The 24,750-nt window shown below is 32.0% G+C and overlaps 1 protein-coding gene and 1 long non-coding RNA gene across 2 annotated transcripts; both read left to right on the top strand.

The window, feature by feature from the left end:
- The first annotated feature begins 5,886 nt into the window (after window positions 1–5,886).
- Window positions 5,887–16,437, top strand: LOC122578680 (transcription factor MYB108-like). Its single transcript, XM_043750699.1, has 3 exons — window positions 5,887–6,161; window positions 13,774–13,903; window positions 15,819–16,437. Exons 1-3 carry the CDS (start codon window positions 6,002–6,004, stop codon window positions 16,402–16,404), a joined length of 876 nt encoding a protein of 291 aa, XP_043606634.1. The 5' UTR covers window positions 5,887–6,001; the 3' UTR covers window positions 16,405–16,437.
- A 2,874-nt stretch (window positions 16,438–19,311) lies between these two features.
- On the top strand, window positions 19,312–20,345 carry LOC122579887. The gene is made up of 2 exons (XR_006320708.1): window positions 19,312–19,412; window positions 19,520–20,345. It is a non-coding gene; the product is annotated as an uncharacterized LOC122579887 (long non-coding RNA).
- The last annotated feature ends 4,405 nt before the right edge of the window (window positions 20,346–24,750 follow it).

Raw genomic sequence — 24,750 nt, 5'->3', positions numbered from 1 at the left:
TGCGTCATTCTATCACATTTTTCACTTTTAATCTCCTAAGTCATTTTTTCCGGTCATATGTCCAATGGAATTCCGACCAATTAGCATTAATCCTTTCTGGCTTATATTTCATATGATGCCTAAAATTTAACTCCACTTTTAGTCCAAATCTAAACACAAATCAAAAGTCATTTACTCGATTTGAATCCCACTTTCATATAAATCTATGAAAAAGTTACATACACACATGATATATATATAATCGATTTATGAAAAACACTCTCAAAACTTGAATTTACTTGCTTACATATACAACTAGACTATATAGCCTTAATCGAAACAAAACGGTATCCATCAAGTGTAAAGGGGAAAAGACATTAGTTCCCTTGCATGTTTAGCACTTGAGTACGATAACGGCAAAAAACCAACAGCGTTTGAAAAAAGGACCATTATTGCAAAACTTTACCAATTTTAAGGTAAAATTTGATATTTTTCATTTAAGTGGTTTGAAAATGAAAAACATTCAAACTTCAGAGATGAAAATAAAATTTGTTTCTTTTGGGTCTAAGGGCTTTTACTTATATTTCTTTAACTAGGGGATACAAACCTCGCGTTACGGGACATCAGTTATTATGTTGATACGGTTTCGTTATACTATTATAATTAAATTGAATTGAAAATCGATTAAAAGAAACACACTACATCATAATTATATTGGCTAAAAAATATTTATTTAAAAGTATTACAATCATGTTGAAAATTTTATAAAATATTAACTGTATTCAAATGAACTCAAGATTAATAACTAACATAAATTATAAAATAGAATAAGTAAAAAGCAAGGAAAAAAAACAAAACAAAAAAAAACCCAAAAAATGAAAAATGAAAAGAGTCCTTGTCTTATTTTTGTGGGTTCAAAAGAAAAACAAAAAATGAGTAATTTTCTAATGCTGTTGAATTTTCAAAGGAGAAAAAAAGATATAGTAAGGTAAGAAGAGTTCGAACCCTTTACCTTCCTTATAAAAGCCAAAAATTATTTCACTCAAACCAACGACACTTTAGATTATTTTTGGTGTATTATTTATATACCGGAAACGGTAACTTTTTAGTTTTCATTGTTCATATCGTTTTGCTTTAGTGAAGGATGTAAATCATGTAATAGAGATTATGTATATTAAATCCATTAGTATAGTTGCTTTCTTGGACTGTCTTTGATATGTTACCTTTAGTGGGCTTAATATACATATAATTGGGCTGAAGGTGTCTCCCCACCCAATTGCGCCGTGCATCCGCCGAGGTCTTTTTCTAAAGTCTAAATCCCCATCTTATTAATGGCATGTTTGATTCATTGAATATTTTGAAAGAAATAAAATCTTTTTAAAAAATTAAAATCTGAAGGAATTAAATTTAACAAAATTTTTTGATTTTTTGAAAACTCAAGTGAAGGACGGAATGAAATTTCTTCTCCCATCCACATGGAATGAAGATTTCATCAAATGAAATAATGTTAACATTCCAATGGAATAAGATTCCTCCATTAATTAACCAACCAAACACGCTAAGGAATGAAATTCAATTCCAATTCTATCAGATTTCATCAAATTTTATGAACCAAACGTGACCTAAGACCATTTCATTTTACGAGCTTATCTATATCTTTAATCATTTAAAGTTTAAACCATCAAAAGAGTCTTTGACTAACTACTTTAAGTCACTTAATTACCAAATTGTTGGAAAATAGTGTATATTATAAAATATTTATGGAAGTGATGTTTTTTTACATAAAATATTTATCAAAAATGTTGTTGTTGTTGTTGGTTTTTTTTTTTTTTATCAATATATAACCAACACACTTTAAGTATTTCTTCAGCCATAAATGTTGAATCTTAACATCTATTTTTATGAAAAAACAAGAACTTCCGACTCTAAATAAATGTAATGCAAAGGAGTGGTGCAAGGTTAGTTTGGCAAAACTAATATTGGACTATTGTAATTACAAGTTTGATCTACTTAGTGATTAATTGGATTTGGAGTCGTCATCTCTCCCAGATTAAGTGAAAAAGATAAACACTATTTTTGATAAATATTTTATTGATTTTAGTTAAAATAAAATATGTATTAAAGTAAATTAGATAAACAATTTTTTTTCTTCTTAGATAGTACTCGTTGTGCATCATGTAGCAATAAAATTAATGGTATAAATTAATTCATTACGGATAGAATGATAATTTTGTATAATGAGATACGATAGTATAGATAAGTAAATGTTCCATTAAACATCTATCGTTAGATTTATTCAATTAGTATCTTTTCAACTAAACTATGAAGCTTACCTGCGAAAGTTCGAATATAAAAAGCTAATTGTATTTTATTAATCTAAAAAGTCTTAATGCATTCACCTCATTCTTTTCATTGGCTAAATTAAAATGTGTACTTTAAATAATAACAAGTTGTATCTCAATGATTCTTCTAATTGATTCTTATAATTAGTTGAAATTTATTGGATAGCATTAGATTTAAGTGATATGGATTCATTAAATGTGAGGTTAACTGGTTAAGTACAATGGTCATTCGATCATATTCTGATTCGATATGTTTCTTTGGGTTATTTTACATTTATAGATAGACAAAATTAAAATGGAAATATCTGATTTGTGTCTTTTGTTTGTTCTGTTAAACCTAAATAAACAATCACACAAAACACGTAATTTTGTTCGTCATATGTTCAAAGATCTATGAAGATTTTGTGTGGTTAGTCTAACTAATTAGCGAGGAAAGTTAATAACCAGTCTACAAATTGTCCTTTCATATCTCATGTAAGTCAATGGATTGATGGTCTATTGGTAATGTCTTTCACTTTGTAAAAATCAACCAGGATTTGAATATCAATTTCTACATTTGTAGAAGTGGATTATGTTGGATATTTTAGTGTAATTGAGTTATCTTGTTTGATCAGTATTGTCATAATAATACATCATATAGGATTGGTGGTGCGGAGTGCACGCCTATTTGAATTTATTATGACCTTAAGGGCGAAGCGCCTAAGGTACGGGGGTCCGGGGGCAGCGTTCGCCCCTAACGTACGGGGATCCGGGGGCAGAACCCCTGACTGGGTCGAGTTTGAGGGACTTGAGGGACCAAAATTAGCATAGTGAAAATCCCTCTGAAAATTTATTTTTCGGAACTTAAGGGACCAAAATTGGCAATTCGAAAAACCCATATTATTAACTGCCGTTTAGGCAGTTTCTAGACCAACACTTATATATATCAATATGCGTCCCGTATGAGAATAACTCCGATCATTCTTTCTCTTCTTCTTTGGTTCTTTTCTCTCAAATAGATACACACATAACGTTCTTAATCTTTGATTGTATCCGATTGAATAGTTTGACTGAACCGCCAAATTGATTCAATCGGAAAGCGTTTACGTGCCTTCAAAGATTGATTGTATCCGGTTATTTGTTCGTTTATTGCGAAATTCCCCAACAGATTATTAGGGGGTTTTGAGAGTCCCGAGTTTCATTCCAAACATGTGTGATGTTTCAAACTCACGTGCTGGAGAAAATTTTAACCAACGATTTGCTGGACTTCCAACCCCCTCCTCATTGAAAATACCTTGAGATGAGAAACTCAAGACTCGAACCCGAGACCTTGGGCAAAAGTCACCTTCAGGACTCACGCATAGTGGATTTAGAAGATATCATTGACCAATCCACCTAAGTAGATTTTTTTTTTCATGTAATATTTTGTGAATATATAGTCACATTGGACAAATATCATTATAATCGCATCATATATACATACCGTCTATTACACATTACCTCATGTATCCAATCACGTACACTACGGATTCTAGACCCACACTTAGACGTTTTTTTTTTTTTTGAAAGGCACCCACACATAGACGTTGATTTAACTTTAGATATCACGGAATATGATTTTTCTTTTCTAACATAATTATATTTTCAAACGACCATTAACAAGACGTAAGAGGTCAAATATATATAGTACAAAGAATTTAGAGATATGACATTAGTTCACAACCTAGATGAGATTTAACCGGTAAGTCTGTAAAATGGATGAAAAAACTCATGTTGCTTAATTACAAAAGCCCCAAATTGACCCTGAGAAAAAATTCTGCCAGGCTGCTAAAAGTTTTTGATTTATCAGACTCAAACGAGCCCTGGAGAGACAGACAATCACGCTACCAATAACAAAAGCCGTGAGTAAATAAGAAGAAAAAGGATTCATGAATCTTCCTATCTAATTAGATTCGTTCGACTTCAGTTCTTATATCATAATGAGTAAATAAGAGTAAACCAGGATCGAGTCAATTACATGTCCCCCCTCTTAGCCGAAGTAAGTAGGTCTTCATCATTGCGGTGGCGCCAAGCAATTATAGTACCATGTTAACGATCGTTTCGATAAGCATTTTAGCACGTACTAGAATAATGGAGCTTCAATGATTCAGCATGCTGCCATAAACTTGCCGAATATATATATATATAACCACTTCAAAATCGAACATTTAACTTTCTTTCCAATATCACACTTCACCATAATATGAAGTGTGGGCTCAAAATCTTCAACACATATATATAGTGGACATTTACACCTACATAACTTTTTGATAACATGACATAATTCATGCCATGTCTTCTATGCATGTAGTACACCTATAATTGCATACACAATAAGTCACTACAACATAACATATGTTGATCTCACCAAATTAAAACTCTTTCTAAACACACACTACGTAAATATTAGTTGTATATTAATTAATAACAGCACTTTATTAATGTAGTTAATTCGCCCATTACTCTCAATTCAACCAAACAATCACATATATGCATGCAATGTTGATCTCACCAAATTAAAACTCTTTCTAAACACACACTACGTAAATATTAGTTGTATATTAATTAATAACAGCACTTTATTAATGTAGTTAATTCGCCCATTACTCTCAATTCAACCAAACAATCACATATATGCATGCACTTGTTTAGTTAATTACATTTCATTAAACTCACATGAAAAAAAAGGCCAATGAGCAAATAGGTCAATGGTATAAGGTATCTCACACAAGTCTTTTATTGATGCAAGACCCAGATTCGAGTCTTGATGAGAGACGGAGTTTTATCACAATTACATGCATGTGGTGCCTTTAGACAATTGGATGTTTTTCCTCTCCTACAAGGTATTGAGGGTGAAAACATTTCTAGCGCAGACTCAGTTAAAACAACTTACGAATAAATTCTCTGTACGTTACGAGCGATTGATCCACATCTTTAAAAAAAACATAAAAAAAAAGAAACAATGTGTTTGACTAATAAACATTAAATAGTACTCCCTCCGTCCCATTAGAAGTGTCTTATTTTAAATATTCAAAGTCTTTATTTATCAACTTTAACCTTAATTATTTTTGTTTGTGTTATATAATAGTTGATGAACATTTTATGTTTTGATTGAGTTTTAGATATATTTTCATTTTGTATAAATTTCATCAAAAGTTATATAACACAAAAAATATATATAAGGTCAAAGTTAATAAATTAAGACTTTGAATATTCAAAATGTGACATTTTTAATGAAACGGATAAAGAATATATATACAATTTTGAACAAAAAATGGGAACTTTTGACAATTAAGAAGCAAGCATGAAGAATTTGGATAAAGAAAATTTCATGAAATAATAACCATCTCCGTCTTCAAACAGGCCCATGTAGGTCACTAAGTTCGTCACCAAAACAAAGTCAAAGTTCCAAACTTCCCAAAGGCCGAATTTTGCACAATACGCCACAAGTGTTAATTCTTCTTGATTTTTAGATTAATTTCTACTTCATATGTTATTGCGGCTATCTCTTTCTATAAAAACCCCAACATATCTTCCTAGCCTCATGTAGAACCAAAATCCACCTTCCAAAGTACTTACATAACTTTCCAAATTAAACGACCTATATATAGCCCACTCTCACGCACAAGAAATTAAGTTAAGCGAAATAAGTTTGTAACGATATGAGTGGTGGTGAAGAAGATGATCAAAGGAACAATATGATGACAAATGATGATCTTCTTCTTAGAAGAGGTTCATGGACAACTGAAGAAGATTTAGCTCTCATCAATTGCGTAGCTCTCCACGGCGAAGGCAAATGGAATTCTCTTGCTTCTTGTGCCGGTATGTACCTTAATTGATTACCTTGCGTCACATGTCTCTCGATCTCTTTTAATCTATTAACAACCACGTGGAAATTAAACAAAATGCATTTCGTACCGTATAGGTAGTACTCTAAAATTGGAGGCATCCCTTCCTGACTATATATACAGGAGAATTGGAATTTAAATCCGGAAGTCCAATTTAGACTTTACACTGCAAGTTAACCAAAAAACAAACAAATTCTCTTTAAACATCATAATGTTAGAAGAAGAAAATGCAATATCTGAATGAATAAATAAATGCTAACCCTGACTAACACCTTAATTTACACGTTTTGGTTTAAACAACGTACAAACATATCTATCTTTTTTTTATTTTTAAATCTAAATACATGATGAAAATGCAAAAATGATGAAAATGTGATTCCTTTGACTATGATTACTTTTGCAAAGTAAAAATCATGATTACCCAAGTATGCAACAATTATAGTATTAGCTAGTGCTGAATGCCCATATAAGTTTAATTTTTGAAAATGGGCTAATTTAGGCTCTGTTTGATTTTCACTGAATGGGATGGTTCAGCACTTGGTGCTGAATCGGTCAGCATCCTAATTGTTTGTTATGTTGTTCTGAATACTGAACGAGAGAAAAAAAACTCTGAACCATTTCACCTTTAGATGCTCTCTTAACCATTCATTATCCACTTCTTACTCAAATACCCTTCTACTCCCTTTTTCATCCCAATCTATTTCTGCCGTTTCTCTCCCCATCTACCTTATTTTTGCTTCTTTTTTTTCTACTAATTCTATGGCATAGATATCTGTCATAATCTCTTTTTATTTATTTTTTCCTCTCCTACTTTTTTCATTCTTTTCTTATGTATGTTTTAAATGGTGGTCTCCTATTAAAAACAAGAACATCAAGTTCCATTATTGCCTTCCAAGTCACGTGATTTAGTGGAATCAAATGTAGATGATGATTCTGTATTTCTGTTAGAGCTTTTGTTGTTGTGACACATGATAAGAAAGGTGGTTGTTTGAATTTGTGAATAAAAATGGATTCTCAGAGTGAAATTTGATGGGGTTTAATGGAAGTTCTTAATGGTGAAGGTGGAAAAATGTGGTGGTGGTGAATAGTGATTGTGGTCAGAAAAGATGAGGAAGGAGAGATGATGATGACATTCTCTTGGCCATTAAAATATATGAACATTTTTTATTTTTTTTTAATGTTTTAAGATAATTATTATATTCAATGTTTTTATTATCTTTTTTATATTTTTATATGCAATGCTTGCAACTAAAAACAAAAGTTAGGCTATGTTTGATTAATCAAAAATCTTTTCCGTAAGGTTAAACTTGTAATTTTTCATTTTTCAGAGTATACATTCAGACTAGAAATCAAACATATTATTTTCATTCAGAATCAAGTTCATTCTGTGTCTTTGAACCATTCAGGCTAAAAAATCATTCAGCACTAAATCATTCTGCATTATCAAACACAACCTTAGTTTTATTTGGTGACTAGTAGCATAATATACTTGCTTTGAGGGGGGGGGGGGGCGTACGTTAGACTTCGATCCGGTTTCAATTTGAAATGCACATATAGGCCTCTGGCATATAACACGTATACCGTACTACATTTTTTCGTGCATTTTGTATCCATGTGGTTGCTCTTTAATGTACACGTAAGCTAAGACCGGAAATGATATATACGGGATTTAATGGTAGTGGCAAAGACCGGAAGTCGTATGGTTAATTTGGATATACTGGATATTTTTTTAAAAATCAACACCTACTTTTACAAATTTTAAATAAAAATATGTTATATTGGTAGTGGTGGTGTTATATAATCTTTGAGAAAAATTATATTAATTAATTGTGTCTTATGTTAGATAAAGTAGGATCAGAAACGGGTTCATCACTTCCCTAGAATAAAAGAACAAAGCCCAAAGCATACAAGAGATAGGATCGGTCCAGAATAGGGTCCATAGTCCAAAATTAGAGTCGGTCATATTGACCTATGTTTCCATAATTAGTTTTAATGACTTGTATATATAGAGGTCTCTTGTAATTATTTTTCATATCAATAGAAAAACCAAAATCATTCTCATTACATGGTATCAGAGCCCTAAATCGACTTAGGGTTTCATCATCTACCGTTTTTTTATCCCTCAAACTATATCACCTAAAATCAAAACCTGAGCCACCATGGCCGGAGAAGAAACCGGCGGCTCTAGTAATGACTTGGCATTATAATTAACAAACTTTTTACAAAACAACAGCCACCAATCTCAAAATCCAAAATTATCCGACAACCTTCAAATCAATCTCAAGCTCAACAGTCAAAACTATGCTCTATGGGCTCGAATGATTCGAGTTGCCATAGGCGGAAAATCAAAAACTTTATTAAAACACTTAACTGAATTACCTTCTGAGAAGTCATCATCCGAAAAGTTTGAAACTTGGGAGCAGGAGGATCTTATTGTATTCTCTTGGCTTATCCAAAATATAGAGCCGAATATTGCCGGAAATCTAACTGATTTCTCCACTGCCAAAAAGTTATGGGATGCTCTTGTCACGACTTATAGTAGTGGCAAGGATAAATTACAAGCTTACAATCTTCATGTTAAAGCCAACGAAATCAAACAAGCCGACAAATCCATAGAAGATTTTTGGATTTCACTTCAAGGGATTTGGGGCAAGATTGATCGTATCGATCCGAATCCAATGAAGTGTACAGAGGATATCAAAGCCTATAACAAGATTCGATCGGATCAAAAATTATTTCAATTTTTGAGTGGATTAGATCGGCGAATTTGAATCCGTCAAAAGAGAAATTCTTCGTATCGACCCTTTGCCGGCGGCTGAAGTTGCTTATTCTACCATCCGGAAGGAGGCCGCTCACCAAAATATATTGGGAGCAACCACCGCCACTGCTGGAGAAACACAAGGAATAGCCACCGGTTTGGTTGTTAAAGAAGAAGATGGGTTTGGTTTTGCAACCAAAAGATACAATCGATTCAATGATAAGAACAAGTCGATGGCCCAAGATGACAAATCACATCTTACATGTGACGAGTGTGGTATGAAACGGCACACAAAAGATCAGTGCTTCCGATTAGTGGGTTATCCGGCTTGGTGGATTAAGAACAAAAAGGGGCGGCGGTTTATATCATCAGAAAAGGATAAAGCCCAATCAAACCCTACCGCTCGAAACAACATCACCACCAAAGATAACAGTGACTACCGTCGATCAGAAAAAGGTTTTGGTGGGGTTGCGGCGGCTGGGAAAATTGAAGAAGAAGGGACCAGTTTTTCAGTGGTGGAAGGTAGAAAGAGAATGAGATATAATACTCATTCTCTCACACGGTCACACTCTCCTTTTCCACATATATATATTAATAATAATGAAACAACATGGTATAATGAAACAACATGTGGGGGAAGGGTTTGGAGTAGATCGGCCGAAAACAATAAAAAAGGGAATGGACTTGTTTGTGGATCAAATATAAGCCCATCTAGAATAAAAAGAGGAAAAAATCTGGCCCAGTCTAATAAGTTGAATGGATCATGGATTTTTGATTGCGGTGCAACTGACACTATGACTTATGAATTATCTGATTTTTCAAATTTTACTAAACCTCGAAAAACTCATATAGAGGCTGCTAACAAGGGAAAAATGAATGTTATGAATGGGGGAACTGTTAAAATTTCTCCAAACATCAATTTAACCAATTGTCTTTATGTTCCTGCGTTATCACATAAACTTTTGTCAATAAGTCATGTGACAAAAGAACTTAATTGCTCAGTTCTCATGCATCCAACTTTTTGTTTGTTACAGGATATCAGGACGGGACGGATTATTGGGCGTGGCACTGAGAGAGGAGGACTGTATTATGTTGATGAAGTTACTGAAAGTGGAAACGTCATGCTTGCTCATGGGACTAGTGAAAGAGAAGCGTGGTTATGGCATAGAAGATTGGGGCATTCGTCAGTTAGTTATTTACATGTTCTGTTTCCGAAACTTTTTCCTTTAAATAAAAAGATTGATTGTGAAACTTGCATTTTAGCAAAAAGTCATAGGCAAACTTTTAAACCTCGTAACACTAGAGTTGAATTTCCTTTTTCATTGGTTCATTCGGATGTGTGGGGTCCTGCACCGGTTGTTGGAGGTCAAAATTTCAAGTATTTTGTGATTTTTGTTGATGATTGCACCCGGATGACTTGGATTTATTTTTTGAAAAATAAAGATGACGTTTATGATAGATTTACTGTTTTCTATAACATGGTTCAAACTCAATTTCAAAAATCTATCAAAATCATGAGAACAGATAATGGTGGAGAATATGTGAATTCACAAATGAACCAATTTTTTCAATCCAAAGGAATAATTCATCAAACCACTTGTCCTCACACCCCCGAACAAAATGGTGTGGCTGAAAGGAAAAATAGGCTTCTTTTAGAAATGACTAGGGCACTTGTTATTGAGTCATTAGTTCCAAAAAGTTTTTGGCCCGAAGCATTAGCTACTGCTACCTACCTGATCAATCGTCTTCCTACAAAAATTCTCGATATGAAAACCCCTTTAAAAGTTCTGTCTGAGTTTCATAAGCTTCCATCAGTTCTTACTTTGCAGCCTAAAGTGTTTGGATGTACAGTTTTTGTTCATATTCCAAAATCATATCGTAATAAACTCGAACCGTGTGCTGAAAAATGTGTCTTTGTGGGATATGGGGTTACTCAAAAGGGATATAGATGTTACAATCCTATAACTCATCGTATGTTTACTACGATGAATTGTGATTTTTTGGAAACCAAGTATTTCTACTCTCAGGAACTCAGTGGTCAGGGGGAGAAACAAAGTGACACACTGAGTTGGCTTCAATATTCATCAGAAGTTCAGACTCCAGATAAAGATCCAGATAAAGATGTACAGTCCTCATCTCAAAGTAACAACCCGAATCCTGACCTGATATCCAAGGTAAGTAGTTCTGATCCAAGTCATACTTCGAATAATATGGATATTCCGGCTAATGAAGTGCAGGAAAATGTTAATGGAGAGTCAGAAAATATAGAAAAAGTAACTCCTCCAGAAAGATATATTCTCCCACCAAGGTCTACCAGAGGAATTCCTGCAAAGCGATATTCTCCAGAGAAGAGTTCTCGGTCAACTAAGTATCCGGTAGACAACTTTGCTAATATTGCAGAAGGTTTTTCCTCCAAAGAAGCAAAAGCATTTGCCGCAAAACTATACTCAGAAGAGCTCCCGTCAGATGTAGAGCATGCCTTGAAGTTAAAAAATTGGAAAGATGCTATGGATAGTGAAATGGAGGCTCTTATAAAGAATGATACATGGGAAAAGTGTATTCTTCCAAAAGGGAAGAATCCAGTAGGGTGTAGGTGGATATATACCATCAAATATAAACCAAATGGGGATGTAGAAAGATATAAAGCGAGACTTGTTGCCAAAGGGTACACTCAGACCTATGGCATCGACTATTCAGAAACTTTTTCTCCAGTTGCAAAGCTAGATACAGTAAGGGTTCTTTTCTCAATAGCAGCAAATCAGGGGTGGCCTCTTCATCAATTCGACGTGAAAAATGTTTTTTTACACGGAGAATTAAAAGAGGAAGTGTATATGGATCCTCCTCCAGGTTTTTCCCATAATTTTAAACACGAGGAAGTTTGTAGGTTGAAAAAGTCCTTGTATGGACTTAAACAGTCACCTAGAGCTTGGTTTGGAAGATTTACTCTTGCGATGAAGAATTATGGATATCAACAAAGCAACTCTGATCACACATTGTTCCTTCGTCATAGAGGGAATCTAGTAACATGTCTAATAATTTATGTTGATGACATGATTATCACAGGAAATGATGAAAAGGAGATTGATCAACTGAAAACAGCTTTGTTTGCAGAATTTGAAATGAAAGATTTGGGAGATCTGAAGTATTTTCTTGGAATAGAAGTTTCAAGGTCTAAGCGTGGAATTTTTATTTGTCAGAAAAAGTATATATTAGATCTTTTAGCTGAAACAGGAATGATTGATTGCAAGCCAGCAGACACACCCATGGTCGTCAATCAGAAGTTGTTTATAAAGACAGATGCTAAAGCCACTGACAAAAATAGATATCAAAGGTTGGTAGGGAAACTTATTTATTTGGCTCATACTCGTCCAGACATAGCATATGCTGTTGGAGTGTTTAGTCAATTTATGCACCAACCTCAGGAAGATCATATGGATGCAGTTCTGCGAATTATAAGGTATCTTAAAGGGACTTCAGGCCATGGGGTGTTGTTTAATGCTAATGGACATCTCAAGATTCAGATATATACAGATGCAGATTGGGCAGGAGACAAAGGTAATCGAAGGTCAACTTCTGGATATTTTTCAATGATAGGTGATAATTTGGTTACATGGAAAAGTAAAAAACAAAAAGTTGTCTCCTTATCAAGTGCTGAAGCTGAGTTTAGAGGTATAGCTAGAGGATTAGCAGAAGCATTGTGGTTGAGAAAACTTGTGTCTGAAATAGGTTTTGCTCCCAAGGAAAGTATTCGAATCATGAGTGATAATGAAGCTGCTATCCAGATCTCAGAGAATCCAGTTCAACATGATAGAACCAAGCATGTGGAAGTTGATCGTCATTTTATAAAAGAAAAATTGGAGAATGGAGTCATCAAGTTACCGTTTGTTAAGTCTGAAGAACAACTTGCTGATATTCTAACCAAAGTTGTGGGAACAACTATGTTTCATAAATGTTTAAGCAAGTTAAATTTCGGTAATCCCGATATTCAACTTGAGGGGGAGTGTTAGATAAAGTGGGATCAGAAACGGGCTCATCACTTCCCTAGAATAAAAGAACAAAGCCCAAAGCATACAAGAGATAGGATCGGTCCAGAATAGGGTCCATAGTCCAAAATTAGAGTCGGTCATATTGACCTATGTTTCCATAATTAGTTTTAATGACTTGTATATATAGAGGTCTCTTGTAATTGTTTTTCATATCAATAGAAAAACCAAAATCATTCTCATTACAAGATGCACGTGTATTTCATTCGTATAACTTTGATCAATCATTATATAACACAAATAATTAAAAATATTTATGGTAAAAGTTAATAAAGTTTGACTTTGAAATTTTAAAAGTAAACAAATTTAGTGTGACGAAGCAAGTATAATTTTTCTAATAATAAATATGAATCGCAATACGTTGAATGTGTCGGAGATAGTGTTAGGCTAACTAGCTTTGGATTATGGGGATTTTTTGGAATGTTTCTTTATGACTTTAAATAAACTAGTTAGAAGGAACATACCTGATGAGTAGGGTCGTTTGTATTTCTAAAATTAGCAAAACAGTATCTCACTTTTCTATTTCTTATTTTCGCATGTCATTCTCTTTAAAACAATATTCAAGCTACAATATGCTTTTATCTTACCTTCTCAAAAAGAATTCTTTAATTTTATACTTCTATATGTAGGAAAAAAGATGATAAAAGTCCTTTTCTAGATATATATAGACATCCATAAACTTTACCAGCACTGAACTTTTTCTTCCTTCCATATATAGTTTTATTTCCAATTAAAATTTACTTGTATTAACTTAATTCTGCTGGATGATAAAATCACGAGTTCAGGATTAAAGAGAACCGGAAAGAGCTGCAGATTGCGGTGGCTTAATTATCTTCGCCCAGATGTTCGTCGCGGTAATATAACTCTTGAAGAACAACTTTTGATTGTTGAGCTTCATTCACGTTTGGGCAATAGGTATTATATGTTGATGTCACTTGTTAATTACTAATATATGTTTGTTTATATCACTAGATTTCAATTATACCCGTGTCTATTACACGTTATGTCATTATCAATATTAGATATCAATTTATTGCGGTTTAAAGTTTAGTATGGTATTTGTATTAAGTAGTTCTACATTTGAAAACTTTAACTTTTTTTATATTAAAATATATTTTTTTTAAATTAATATGTTCATCAAAGTTGTTTTTTTTTTCATTATTGGAAGTAGTATCTCATTCATAGATAAAACATATCATAACTATTTCAATTAAAATATGACAATGTTATACTTGTTGTGTTTTTTTTATATGTGTCATGACAATTAGTAAAAAACTTTTTAAAAAAGATAATTGTATACTTATTTTTAAAATCTTAATTTACATTGAACTAGCTAATTAACCCGGGTTCAACCCGGGTTAACTGATAAACGCTTTACAAATAAACCGAATGATACCCGGATAACTTTAAAATATATTATCATATAAAAATGTAAAAAAAACAACTTTAAATAAGTTGAAAGTTGTGATAAATTATTATGTAAAAAACGAAACTAAACGGAAACAATAGTATTGTAGTTGTGGACAAACGTTAAAACACATTCAGTTGACAAAAGCAAAAACAAAAACGTTATCTAGAAAGAAAAAAAAAGCACCATAGTTTTTAGTCTATTATAACAAAAAAAGGGTGATTAAAACTTACATAATAATGTGGACATTTAATAAAAATCTATATTAATAATACATAATTAAGAAAATAATATTTTGAATTTTAAATAAAAAAGTATGATTATGTCATAATTAAAGTAAAATGATGTGTAGTAATACAATTTTTAAAAGATCTTAATCAACCAGGATGCAATCCGGGAAGTTACATATATATTTCGTTATAATAAATACAAAAATAAAATTTGTTATAAGAGGCGGACATTGATCTTAACATTATCAAATATTGAATTCAATAATGAACAAAATATCATAACTATAAATTTGTAATTAATAAAAATTGTTATAGGTGGACATTAATTAGACTATACAAGCTTCAAAGTATAATAATATTAGCATCATCACTATGTAATAATAATATAACCTACAACCTATAAAAACAAAACATAATTTACGTATTTATAACCATAAACTCAATACACCAACGAGGTAGACTAATAGACATGTAGTTATATATTTTAATTTCAAAATAAATTGTTACTTAGAGATAGATATATAGAAGATATCCTTAATTTTAATTTAAAAATATTTTATCAAAACTTAAGTGGAAATTCTAAACTATGATGACTAAATAAAGAATGTATGGAAGAATTACAATATAACACATAAGCTTTTTTCTTTTAGAAACAATCTTCCTTTATTAATAATAGAGATTTTATTTATTTTCAATTAATTAATTTTGTATTTATAAGGTAGAACGAACTATTAGGATATATGTCGGAGTAGATTATTTTATTAGATACATGTGAGTTATAATCTTTTATCTATTATTTGAAATTATTTGTTACAAAGTGTAACTAAAATTTGTAAATTGGTGATAAAAAAACAAAAAAGTGTAAATTAAAGTTAAAATTGAAAACAAAAATCAACTTGAAAAAAATCAAAAATTTGGATTGGTCGATAAGTTATTAGAGGATGTGCTTTTAGTGTATTAAAAGAAAAGATTATCAGGGGCGGGCCTGGAGAGGCAAATGCGAACCATACCTTTGGCTTAATTTTATTGTGGGGTTATCAAAAAGAAATTTTTTTTTTTTTATAGGAATCATTTATAGAAAAAGGTTTCTTGAATTAGTTAGAAGCCATGAATCTTTTCCAGTTCGTTCTGAACACTTAAATTCTCGCGACGACCTCTATTATCATGTATTTATTAACTGGAAATTTTACAGATGGTCTAAAATTGCACGACACTTACCAGGAAGAACAGATAATGAGATCAAGAATTATTGGAAGACTAGAGTGCATAAGCACGCTAAAATATTAAGATGTAACGTTAATAGCAAGCAGTTTAAGGATGCCATGCGTTACCTTTGGATACCGCGATTGACTGAGCGGATTCAAGCCAATACGACACCGCATCCAATCTATTCTTCCTCTACAACTACAAGCACCATGACCACTCAGACCTGCTCAGTCAACTCAAATAACAAGGATGATATTTGTACAAGCCAATTTGGTTTGACCAACAACTATTCAACCAATACTGCAATTTCACCGCTTTCTGACTTCAATGCAGATTGTTATTATCCAAGTAGTGAGAATCAAAAGCAAGATATGTTTCGAGTTGAACCACTTGGGGACGAACTTGACGGTCCCCTAATTAGCCCCTCGGGTTACTTCAACCCAGAGATGGATTATGAAGGTACTAATTTGGAGGAAAACAAGCAGTGGTCTGGTGGTGATGATTTTTCAGTTAGTTTGTGGAATGTGGAGGACATGTTATATCTTGAACAACAACTTAAATGTTTACTCTGATGAAATTACCCAAAGACTTAATAATTAAGTTTAGGCATACATAACTAATTGATATAATAATGATTCCATAGCAAATAAAATTTAACTATTAACATGTAACAATTGATTCCACAATAAGAAACAATCATAATGTTTTTCTTTCTTTTATTAATTTATGGGTGTGGTAAGTATTTGTGACATGACAATAATAGCTTAGTGGTTCGAGTCGTTAGATTTAAATACTAGTGGGCTTTTAGTGTGTTTTTTTATATATATTTTATTTATAATAAAATACCTACTCAGCGTCGTATGTAGTGAAATCCAGTTAAAAAACTGAGTACTGGCTACCCTGGCCTGGTGTAGCTCGGTAGCTCCAACCTTTGATCAGAGGCGGAGCCAGGATTTAACGTTGAAAAGGGTTCAAATGTATTTTTTTCCCGATCATTGTATACAATATAATGTGAAAGACATAACCATTTAATAGTATGTTAGTAAAATAGAATTTTATTACGATGGTCTACTTTTATGGGCAGAATGTAGAAGTTTTAGTTGCACTAACATGACTAAAAATCAAACATTTATAGATTGGAAGTGGCTCGGTTCGAAAAAATTTTTGTACTAATAAACTATGAGCTAGCGTTACAATGAAAAGTATGAACTATTGGCAGAGGCTAAGCACCCGCCAGTTCCCCTATTGGCTCCGCCCCTACTTTGGATGGTGGGGGGCAGACTCTATTTGATAGTTGCCTTTTAATGGTGAAGACAGGTTTTGTGACAATCTTGACAGGAGAAAATTATATGATGGGTCAAAAACCAAAAGCGCGATATCACCATCTAGCCAATGATTTAGAACTTTTAACAAATTATCAACCAAATTGCAAGATCCTTTCTTTGGCCAGTCACAAATATCACGTTGCAAATTCATTGATAAGTTGCAAATTTAACCATGTGTGTTGACCAATATTTGCATATATGGTGAACCTTGCGATTTGGCTCTTTGAATAACATATGAAAAGTCGACTTTTACATTATCCTTTTTTATTATAGCATGATACCAAACCAACGACATGAAAGAGTTTCGAGGGATTTTTATTGAGTGAAATAACAATTTCTCCCGAAACATTTTCTTCCTGAATGAATTTTAACTTCACAAAAAGCATATAAATGATTAGAGCATAATCTATTGATTTCCATAGAATGATTGCTATACTTTTCTAAATGTATGCAATTCTAAGTCGTTCTGTAATTTACAGCTTTAGTCCAACATATGCAAACAAGTTTGCTTCATGTTATGTTCAATGTACCAAGCGGAAATTCATCAAAATTTGTGATGTTTATAGTTAATGTAGGGTGTTGGCGGTTTCCATCAGCTTTAATCCCGAAACTTTGAACGTTTACCCAACCCGGTGCTTACATTACTTGCCAACTATACATTAGTTAACATAAACTAAAGCTTTAATTAAAAAGGATTAGTTTCCTGGAATGTAACTATCTTTGCCTGAATGTCTATAGTAGGAAAAAACTAAAGTTATGTGTATTGTATGTAAGCAACTTAAAAAAATGTTTATTGTATGTAAGAAAACATAACTTTAGTTATTTCCTACAGGTGCCACTTGTCAGATTGTAATTGGTTGAAACGAAATTCTTACATACAATAAACATTATTTCAAAGTTGTTTACATACAATACACACAACTTTAGTTATTTCCTACTATAGACATTCGTTCAAAGTTTCTTACATTTTAGGGAACTAATCCCTAATTAAAAGTAAGAGCTATAGTAGTAGTAGTGATCGAAGGACTTTGATTGGCCCGTTTGACTTATTTCTTTGTAAACTAAACCATTTGATCTGATACAGCTCGAGTTGTTCAACCTGTGAAATTAAGGTGAGACCGATTAACGTAAAGTTTTGAAACTATAGAAAAACAAAGACATTGATATAGTAGAATTCTATGAAACTTATGTGCTTAATTGCTGTTCTATGACAGAGTTCATATTCTGAAATATTTGTTACAATCTCTTAATCACTTGTTTGCATTTCGGGAAGTCGTCATTTTTCATTGTATCAGGAGTATATATATAGTAATTAGATAACCTAGAGCTGCTCAGAGATACATGCCTCGATCAAATGGTCAAAAACTGAAGTAAAAGAGTAAGGAAATTTAAGAAGAAAGTACAGTTTGTTAGAGGCTTGAATCACTGCATCAGTAGCTTTGCTAGGAACTTCAGTTCTATTTTTGAACATTTCAATTTTACCACCAAATAAAGTTTCTACTTTTACTTCATTTAGTGTTCAATGAGATGAAAAGTTAACTTTGACCAGTGTCACTTTTACCACCATATTTTTAAACCTTTTTACTTTTAACACTAAAGTTTTCGTTTCCGTATCCTCAACACAAAACTTAAGGATTTCACTTTAAACACCAAAGTTTCTAACTTTTTACTTTTGGCCACCAACAAAGTTTTCGATTTTAAGATGTTTTGTCTCAAGGTTCTTTTCAAAATTATCAGTTGTAGCTAATATATTGTCGCTTTGAGTTTGTCGTTAGAAATAAATAAATTATATGACAATATCAAGGTATAACCAATATTTTAAAATTTAACTAAAAATCACTTTAAGCTAAAAACTAAAATAACAAAAAATAAAAATAAAATAAAAAATACGTAAGATTTAGTGTTAACTTTTAAGTGTTCAAATCCAAAAATAAAACATATAATTATTCAGGGGTTCGTTGACCATTGAGGGCCGCAATGTAGTTGGCATAGGCCACCCATGGGAAAAAGGGTTAAAGGATCCTTTGGAAAATTCTTTTCTTCCTGGGCCTTTTGGACCTGTCATTGTCAGATTTTACATAGTCATGGCCTTTATACACATCAAACCTCCCTCCCTCATCTTTTCCTTTTTATATATATACCCCCTCTATATAGTTCTACTCAACTCCTCTCCGTATATTTCTCTCTAAAACAAAATCCCCTTTTTCTCACCCTAGGATTTTCAATGCGTAAGAGGAAACAAACATCGTTCCTAGGTAAGAAAATCTTACTTCATTTCAATTTATAGTATTTTTTAAATTATCCAATTACTACAATAATATTCTTTGATATTAATAAATTTATCTTATATCTTTATATGTAGGGAGAAGAAAATATATCTCAAATACAATGAATGTCATCCATGATGGTGGCGGCGCCGCCATCGGTTTCACCTTATTGGCTATTAAGGAGGTGGATGAATTAGAGGCGGCAGTGACAAAGATTGTTTTTTTGTTTTGAAATCGGTGTTATCCTTACCTGAGCTTTTACTCTAATGTATCTTTCTTTCTCGAATTAGTCTTCTAATTCGTTTTTTTTTGTTGGTTTTTTTTCTTTATGTGATTCTGGTTTTCTTGACCTTGTAAGACCTTTTCTTGACCTTGTAAGACCAAACAACAACTTTTATCTCCTCAAAATATGTTGTTGTTCGGATCTTATATCACTATATGGTCATGAAATGTCTTTCTACCGCTTTTCTTCGTTCCCACCCAACTCATGTTCTCCTTCCTTGTCTATCCCTTCTGAGCTATTTCCCTCTTTTTGTCATCGATTAATGATCAAAAGACACTAAAGAGTTAATTATTTATAATTTGTTCCATTTAGGCTTCATTTACTAAAGCCGTAAACCCTAGTCTTGTCTATCTAGGCCTAAATTTTTCTCTCCATTTCAAGCATAAGACCAAATCCCGAGTCTATCATCAACAAAGATGCTTTAAGGACGGCTACATGTTTAAAGAAGATGAAAACCCTAGAAGATGGTGGCATATATTTTCAAGATCTAATTTAAAGCCAACTTATAAATTTGTTTGCATCATTTTTTTTCAATATATCATATAAGGAATGTTATAATGTAATTGTTTTTTTTTCTTAAAGATCTGAATTAAATTGTATTAATTAAATGTGAAATAATAAATTCACGATGCCAATGATTTCTGGAGTGTTTTTGTTTTTACTTTTTATATATGCTTTTTGTCATTTCAAGGGCTTTGGTCAAATATCTAAAACACGCACAACCACACCCACATGTGTGTGTTTGTGGCAGTAATTATTCTAGTATGTAGGGCATCAATGTACGTTAGATTGGATTATTAGGGCAGAAATAATCTCTAGGTGTTCAGTTTTAGTTGTTTTATGTGTTTGGATATTAAGTGAGGAAAATATTGGAAAAATACATATATTTATTGACTACAAATAATGTTCATTTATCTATATTTTTAGTTAATATAAACAAATTAAAAATTTTGTCACGCTTTTATGTGTATAAATATATTGAACTACGAGTTTGTGAATTTTATCAACACTAAAAAGTGTGTAAAACTAAAAGTAACACTTTTTGGTGCGGACTTTTATACTTAGTGTGGACAAATGGGGTGTTACAAATTAATTAAGAAAGTTTACACTACGAAGTGTGAACTTTTAGGAAACCACAATTTTTAGTGTCGATAAATTTCTACACACTTTTAATTCTACATATTTTACACACATAAAAGCGTGATAAAATTTTTAATTTATTCACGCTAACCAAAAGTGTGGACAAATACAAAAAATAATGTTACATTTGTTCACACTTTTAGTTAGTGTGAACAAATTAAAAGTTTTGTCACACTTTTGTGTATGTAAAAATATGTAGAATTAAAAGTGTGTAAATATTTATCCACACTAAAATTTGTGGTTTTGTAAAAGTTCACACTTTTAGTATAGACTTTCATAATTAATTTGTAACACCCCATTAATTTTGTCGTAATTTCTTCGATAATAATGTATTAAGAGAAATGGCATGAAGTTACATAACAAAATGATATAAAGGAAAAGGTTCATATAGAAACAAAATGATATAAAGGAAAAGGTTCATATAGAAACCATTTGAATCTAAAAAATCTTAATGTTAATTTATATGTAAACATATTCATTTACATATAATCTATCAAGTTATATTTATAATTACCTATATGTTTATATATGAATAGTTTTAAAATAATCTTACCTTAAATATAAATGTATGTAGGTAGATTAAATCATCATTTAAACGTGAAGTTGAATAATTCGTACAAACTTTTACATTTTTCTACGTAATAATCAATAAACTTAATAATTAATCCAAATTTTATGTTTATTTCTTGATTTAATAAACAAAAAATTAATGTAAATTACATATCCTTTTGTTTAATATATACAGACATTACTTATACATTCAGTCACCTAATACACTCAGTACTTAATGATTAAAGAAAAATGGGCATATATATATAATATGTACGCAATTTATTACCGCAGTACATTTTTGATATGGAAAATGGCCGGCCGGCCTCTTTCTTATACATATATACATACATAGTATCCTATCTAATTTAGATAGTGTCCTTCTAACCAAAGATATGTACAAATGTGGTTACATTTTCTTCTAATGTTTCATATAAATATTATACATTATATAACTCCAACAAATCATCTTATTTATTAATGATTATTATGATTATGATATACATCCATTTTTAATATCTAAAGTAAGTAAAAGAACTATTACTGTTAAGTGCATATGTTTTTTAATGCACCTAGAAGAAATACATTTTTAATCGGTTGTTGCAACCTTGATTTTCTTAAAAATCACCCTTCAATTGGGCGACTCAAAGCAATTGAGTCACTAGTTTACCCCTTTTGAGAGGTATCTTTGAAAAATGCAGGTACGTGATAATAAAATAGCACATGTAACCAGTCAATCAGTCAAATGTTATAATTACTGTAAAGAATTCTTTTATAAAATTACAGTCTATATGATTCTTTGTGTCTTATTTTTCTTGTGAAAGAAAAAACAAAAAAAAAATCCAATCTGCTTAAATCATTGTGTATTATTGAAGCAAATCATCATGAGTTTTCTTCTTGGTTTGTATTCTTCTGCTTTTCATCTTTTTCATTCTTCATATTCTTTTAAAATGTTAGCCCCATTTTGTTTCGTATTAATAAGTAGATATTTTTCTCGAAGCTAATTAAAAAAAGTTGTCATTGTTAATAAAAAACTTCGAAATTTTTTAAAAGAGTCATTGGGAACATGTCAGCATCATAACACACACAAACATAAACAGTGGCTTTGGTTTCATAAACTAATATTAGGATTCCTGAAATTATGTTTCGTTTGATAAATTCAGTGACATTTGTGTTCAAACTTCCACCAAATGACTCTTATTATTTAATTAGCTATATGCTGTACATTGTGGACATTTTATTCATATACTTTGGAATAGTTATATTTCTTACACTCTGGAATTTCTAGCAACCTAACTATAGAAATGAAAAATAGAAAAATAAAAGTTAGTGAAAAGATGGCCGAAACTTCAAAGAGAAGGATGAATTAGGGATGGCAAATGGGCGGCATCCCCATACACGAATCAATTCGCAATCATCGTCTCCTTCCCCATCCTTATCGCGGAATAAAGTTACATCCTTGTACATATCAAGGAGCCGGAATTCTCATTTGGTAAACGAGGATATATATCATATTTGAAAGATTATATATATTCACAAAAAATTTTATATAGACTTGATATATATATATTTTTTTTAAACGACATTCTAATATATTCCTACTTCATTACACGAATACCTGAGATGAAACTCATGACTCTCGGAAAATCCCTTTTAATCCACCCCACATATGTGGTTTAGTGGGACTCGAACCCAGGTGAATTTCCCTAAGATCAACGACCTTACCGATGGTTCACCAACCTCATTGGCAAATATAAACTTGATATACATATATATACTTTTGAAGAGAAAGATAAATTAAAGAACGTGTATGGGACCTTATTACTTAGAATGTACGTATATAAATCTAAATATAAATTAAACTAATATTCATGCTAAGTTATTTATAAATAAGGTGTAAGATATAAAAAGTTTTCAATAGAAGGTATGTAAATTTAAAGATTAGAAATTTTAAATAAGCATTAAATGGAGTTCTTTTAAATATGACATCATAAATAAGAAAAAGACCTTTTAAACAATACGTGATCTTAACACATAATAATCTTTTTAAAAATACTTTTAAAAAACAATTCTTCTTTATTATATATAAAGATATATATATAGGGAAAAGGAAATATAACAAATGCATCAGATTGTATCATCAAGTTAATCGGCAAGTCTTGACAAAGTACATCGGGTTAGTTTTGGCCGATGCTAAGGAACGTTGGGCAAGTCCACGTTGCCAGTTTTGACAGAAAAAGTGCATATGGGAGCGTTTTTTTTTTTTTTACACTCCCCCCCCCCCTCTCAACTTCTACATATACAAAATACACATACATTTTTTCAAATATATTTAAAACAAAACACATTTTATTTTTATTAAAAAACACATTTTACAATAAAAAGACAACACAAAATTAAAAAAAGATGGTACATGATCAAAACATGAAAATACATTGTGAACGATCATTCATCATCATCTTTGATTGACATACTTTCTAAGCCACGGTAAGCGTAATCGTCGAGCCACCACTTGTCGTGTTGCGGGCATTTGACTTTCCATGTGGTTTTGTCTTCCCCGTAATTGTCGTGGAACGATTCGGCCCAAGTGCATTGGTCACCCAACGTGTTACCGACCTTAAAAACATCATCGACTACACTCTTGACGTTATTGATCTCACCCCGTGGAAACGAAGAATAGTGCTCTTCATGCTTCGAAACATTGCGGTCTGACGCTTGTATTGCCTCTACCTTTTGCTTGCATCGTCGTCTTTTCTCCCTTAGGTAACCCATGACTCTAGAGAGTTCAGTTTGAAGGAGGGTGTCCTCTTTGATATCAGCCATGATTCGTGTTTTTATCTCATCTTCGGTCAGATGAGGTCGGTGAACATTCTTTTTTGATGATGAGGATGTCATTTGGTTAGAAAGAGTGAGTATTTAGAATGACGAAAGTATTTTGATGGTAATGCAACTGAATTAAGGTCTGGGTTCGTATTTATAGAGTGACAATCCAGCTAGCCATTCAGGGACTGAAAGTGTAAATGTATTTGAATTTTTGGCTGTTTGAGGGACTGAAAGGGTAAATATTTTAAATTCTGCCATTAGAGAGACTAATTGTGTAAATATTTTGAATTTTGAACGTTCAAGAAGCGTCTTGTAGTTTAACTTTAAATACCGGGTCCCTCATCTGAAACATTATCTCAAAACACAAACTTTTATACAACTGAAAAATGACTTCTTCATCAAATAAAATGACTGTCGATCAAGTGCATGAGAGCATCATGGCTGATATCACCGACCACCAAAGGTTCAAAGAGGAACTTGTTGCAGTTATGCGAAAACTAAATGCGAATAAGCAATGGTGTCGAGAAGAAA

Source organism: Erigeron canadensis, chromosome 8 (genome assembly GCF_010389155.1).
Source record: "Erigeron canadensis isolate Cc75 chromosome 8, C_canadensis_v1, whole genome shotgun sequence".
Classification (NCBI taxonomy): domain Eukaryota; kingdom Viridiplantae; phylum Streptophyta; class Magnoliopsida; order Asterales; family Asteraceae; genus Erigeron; species Erigeron canadensis.
Note: the sequence above shows the minus strand (reverse complement) of the source record. Positions and strands in the feature narration are given on the sequence as shown.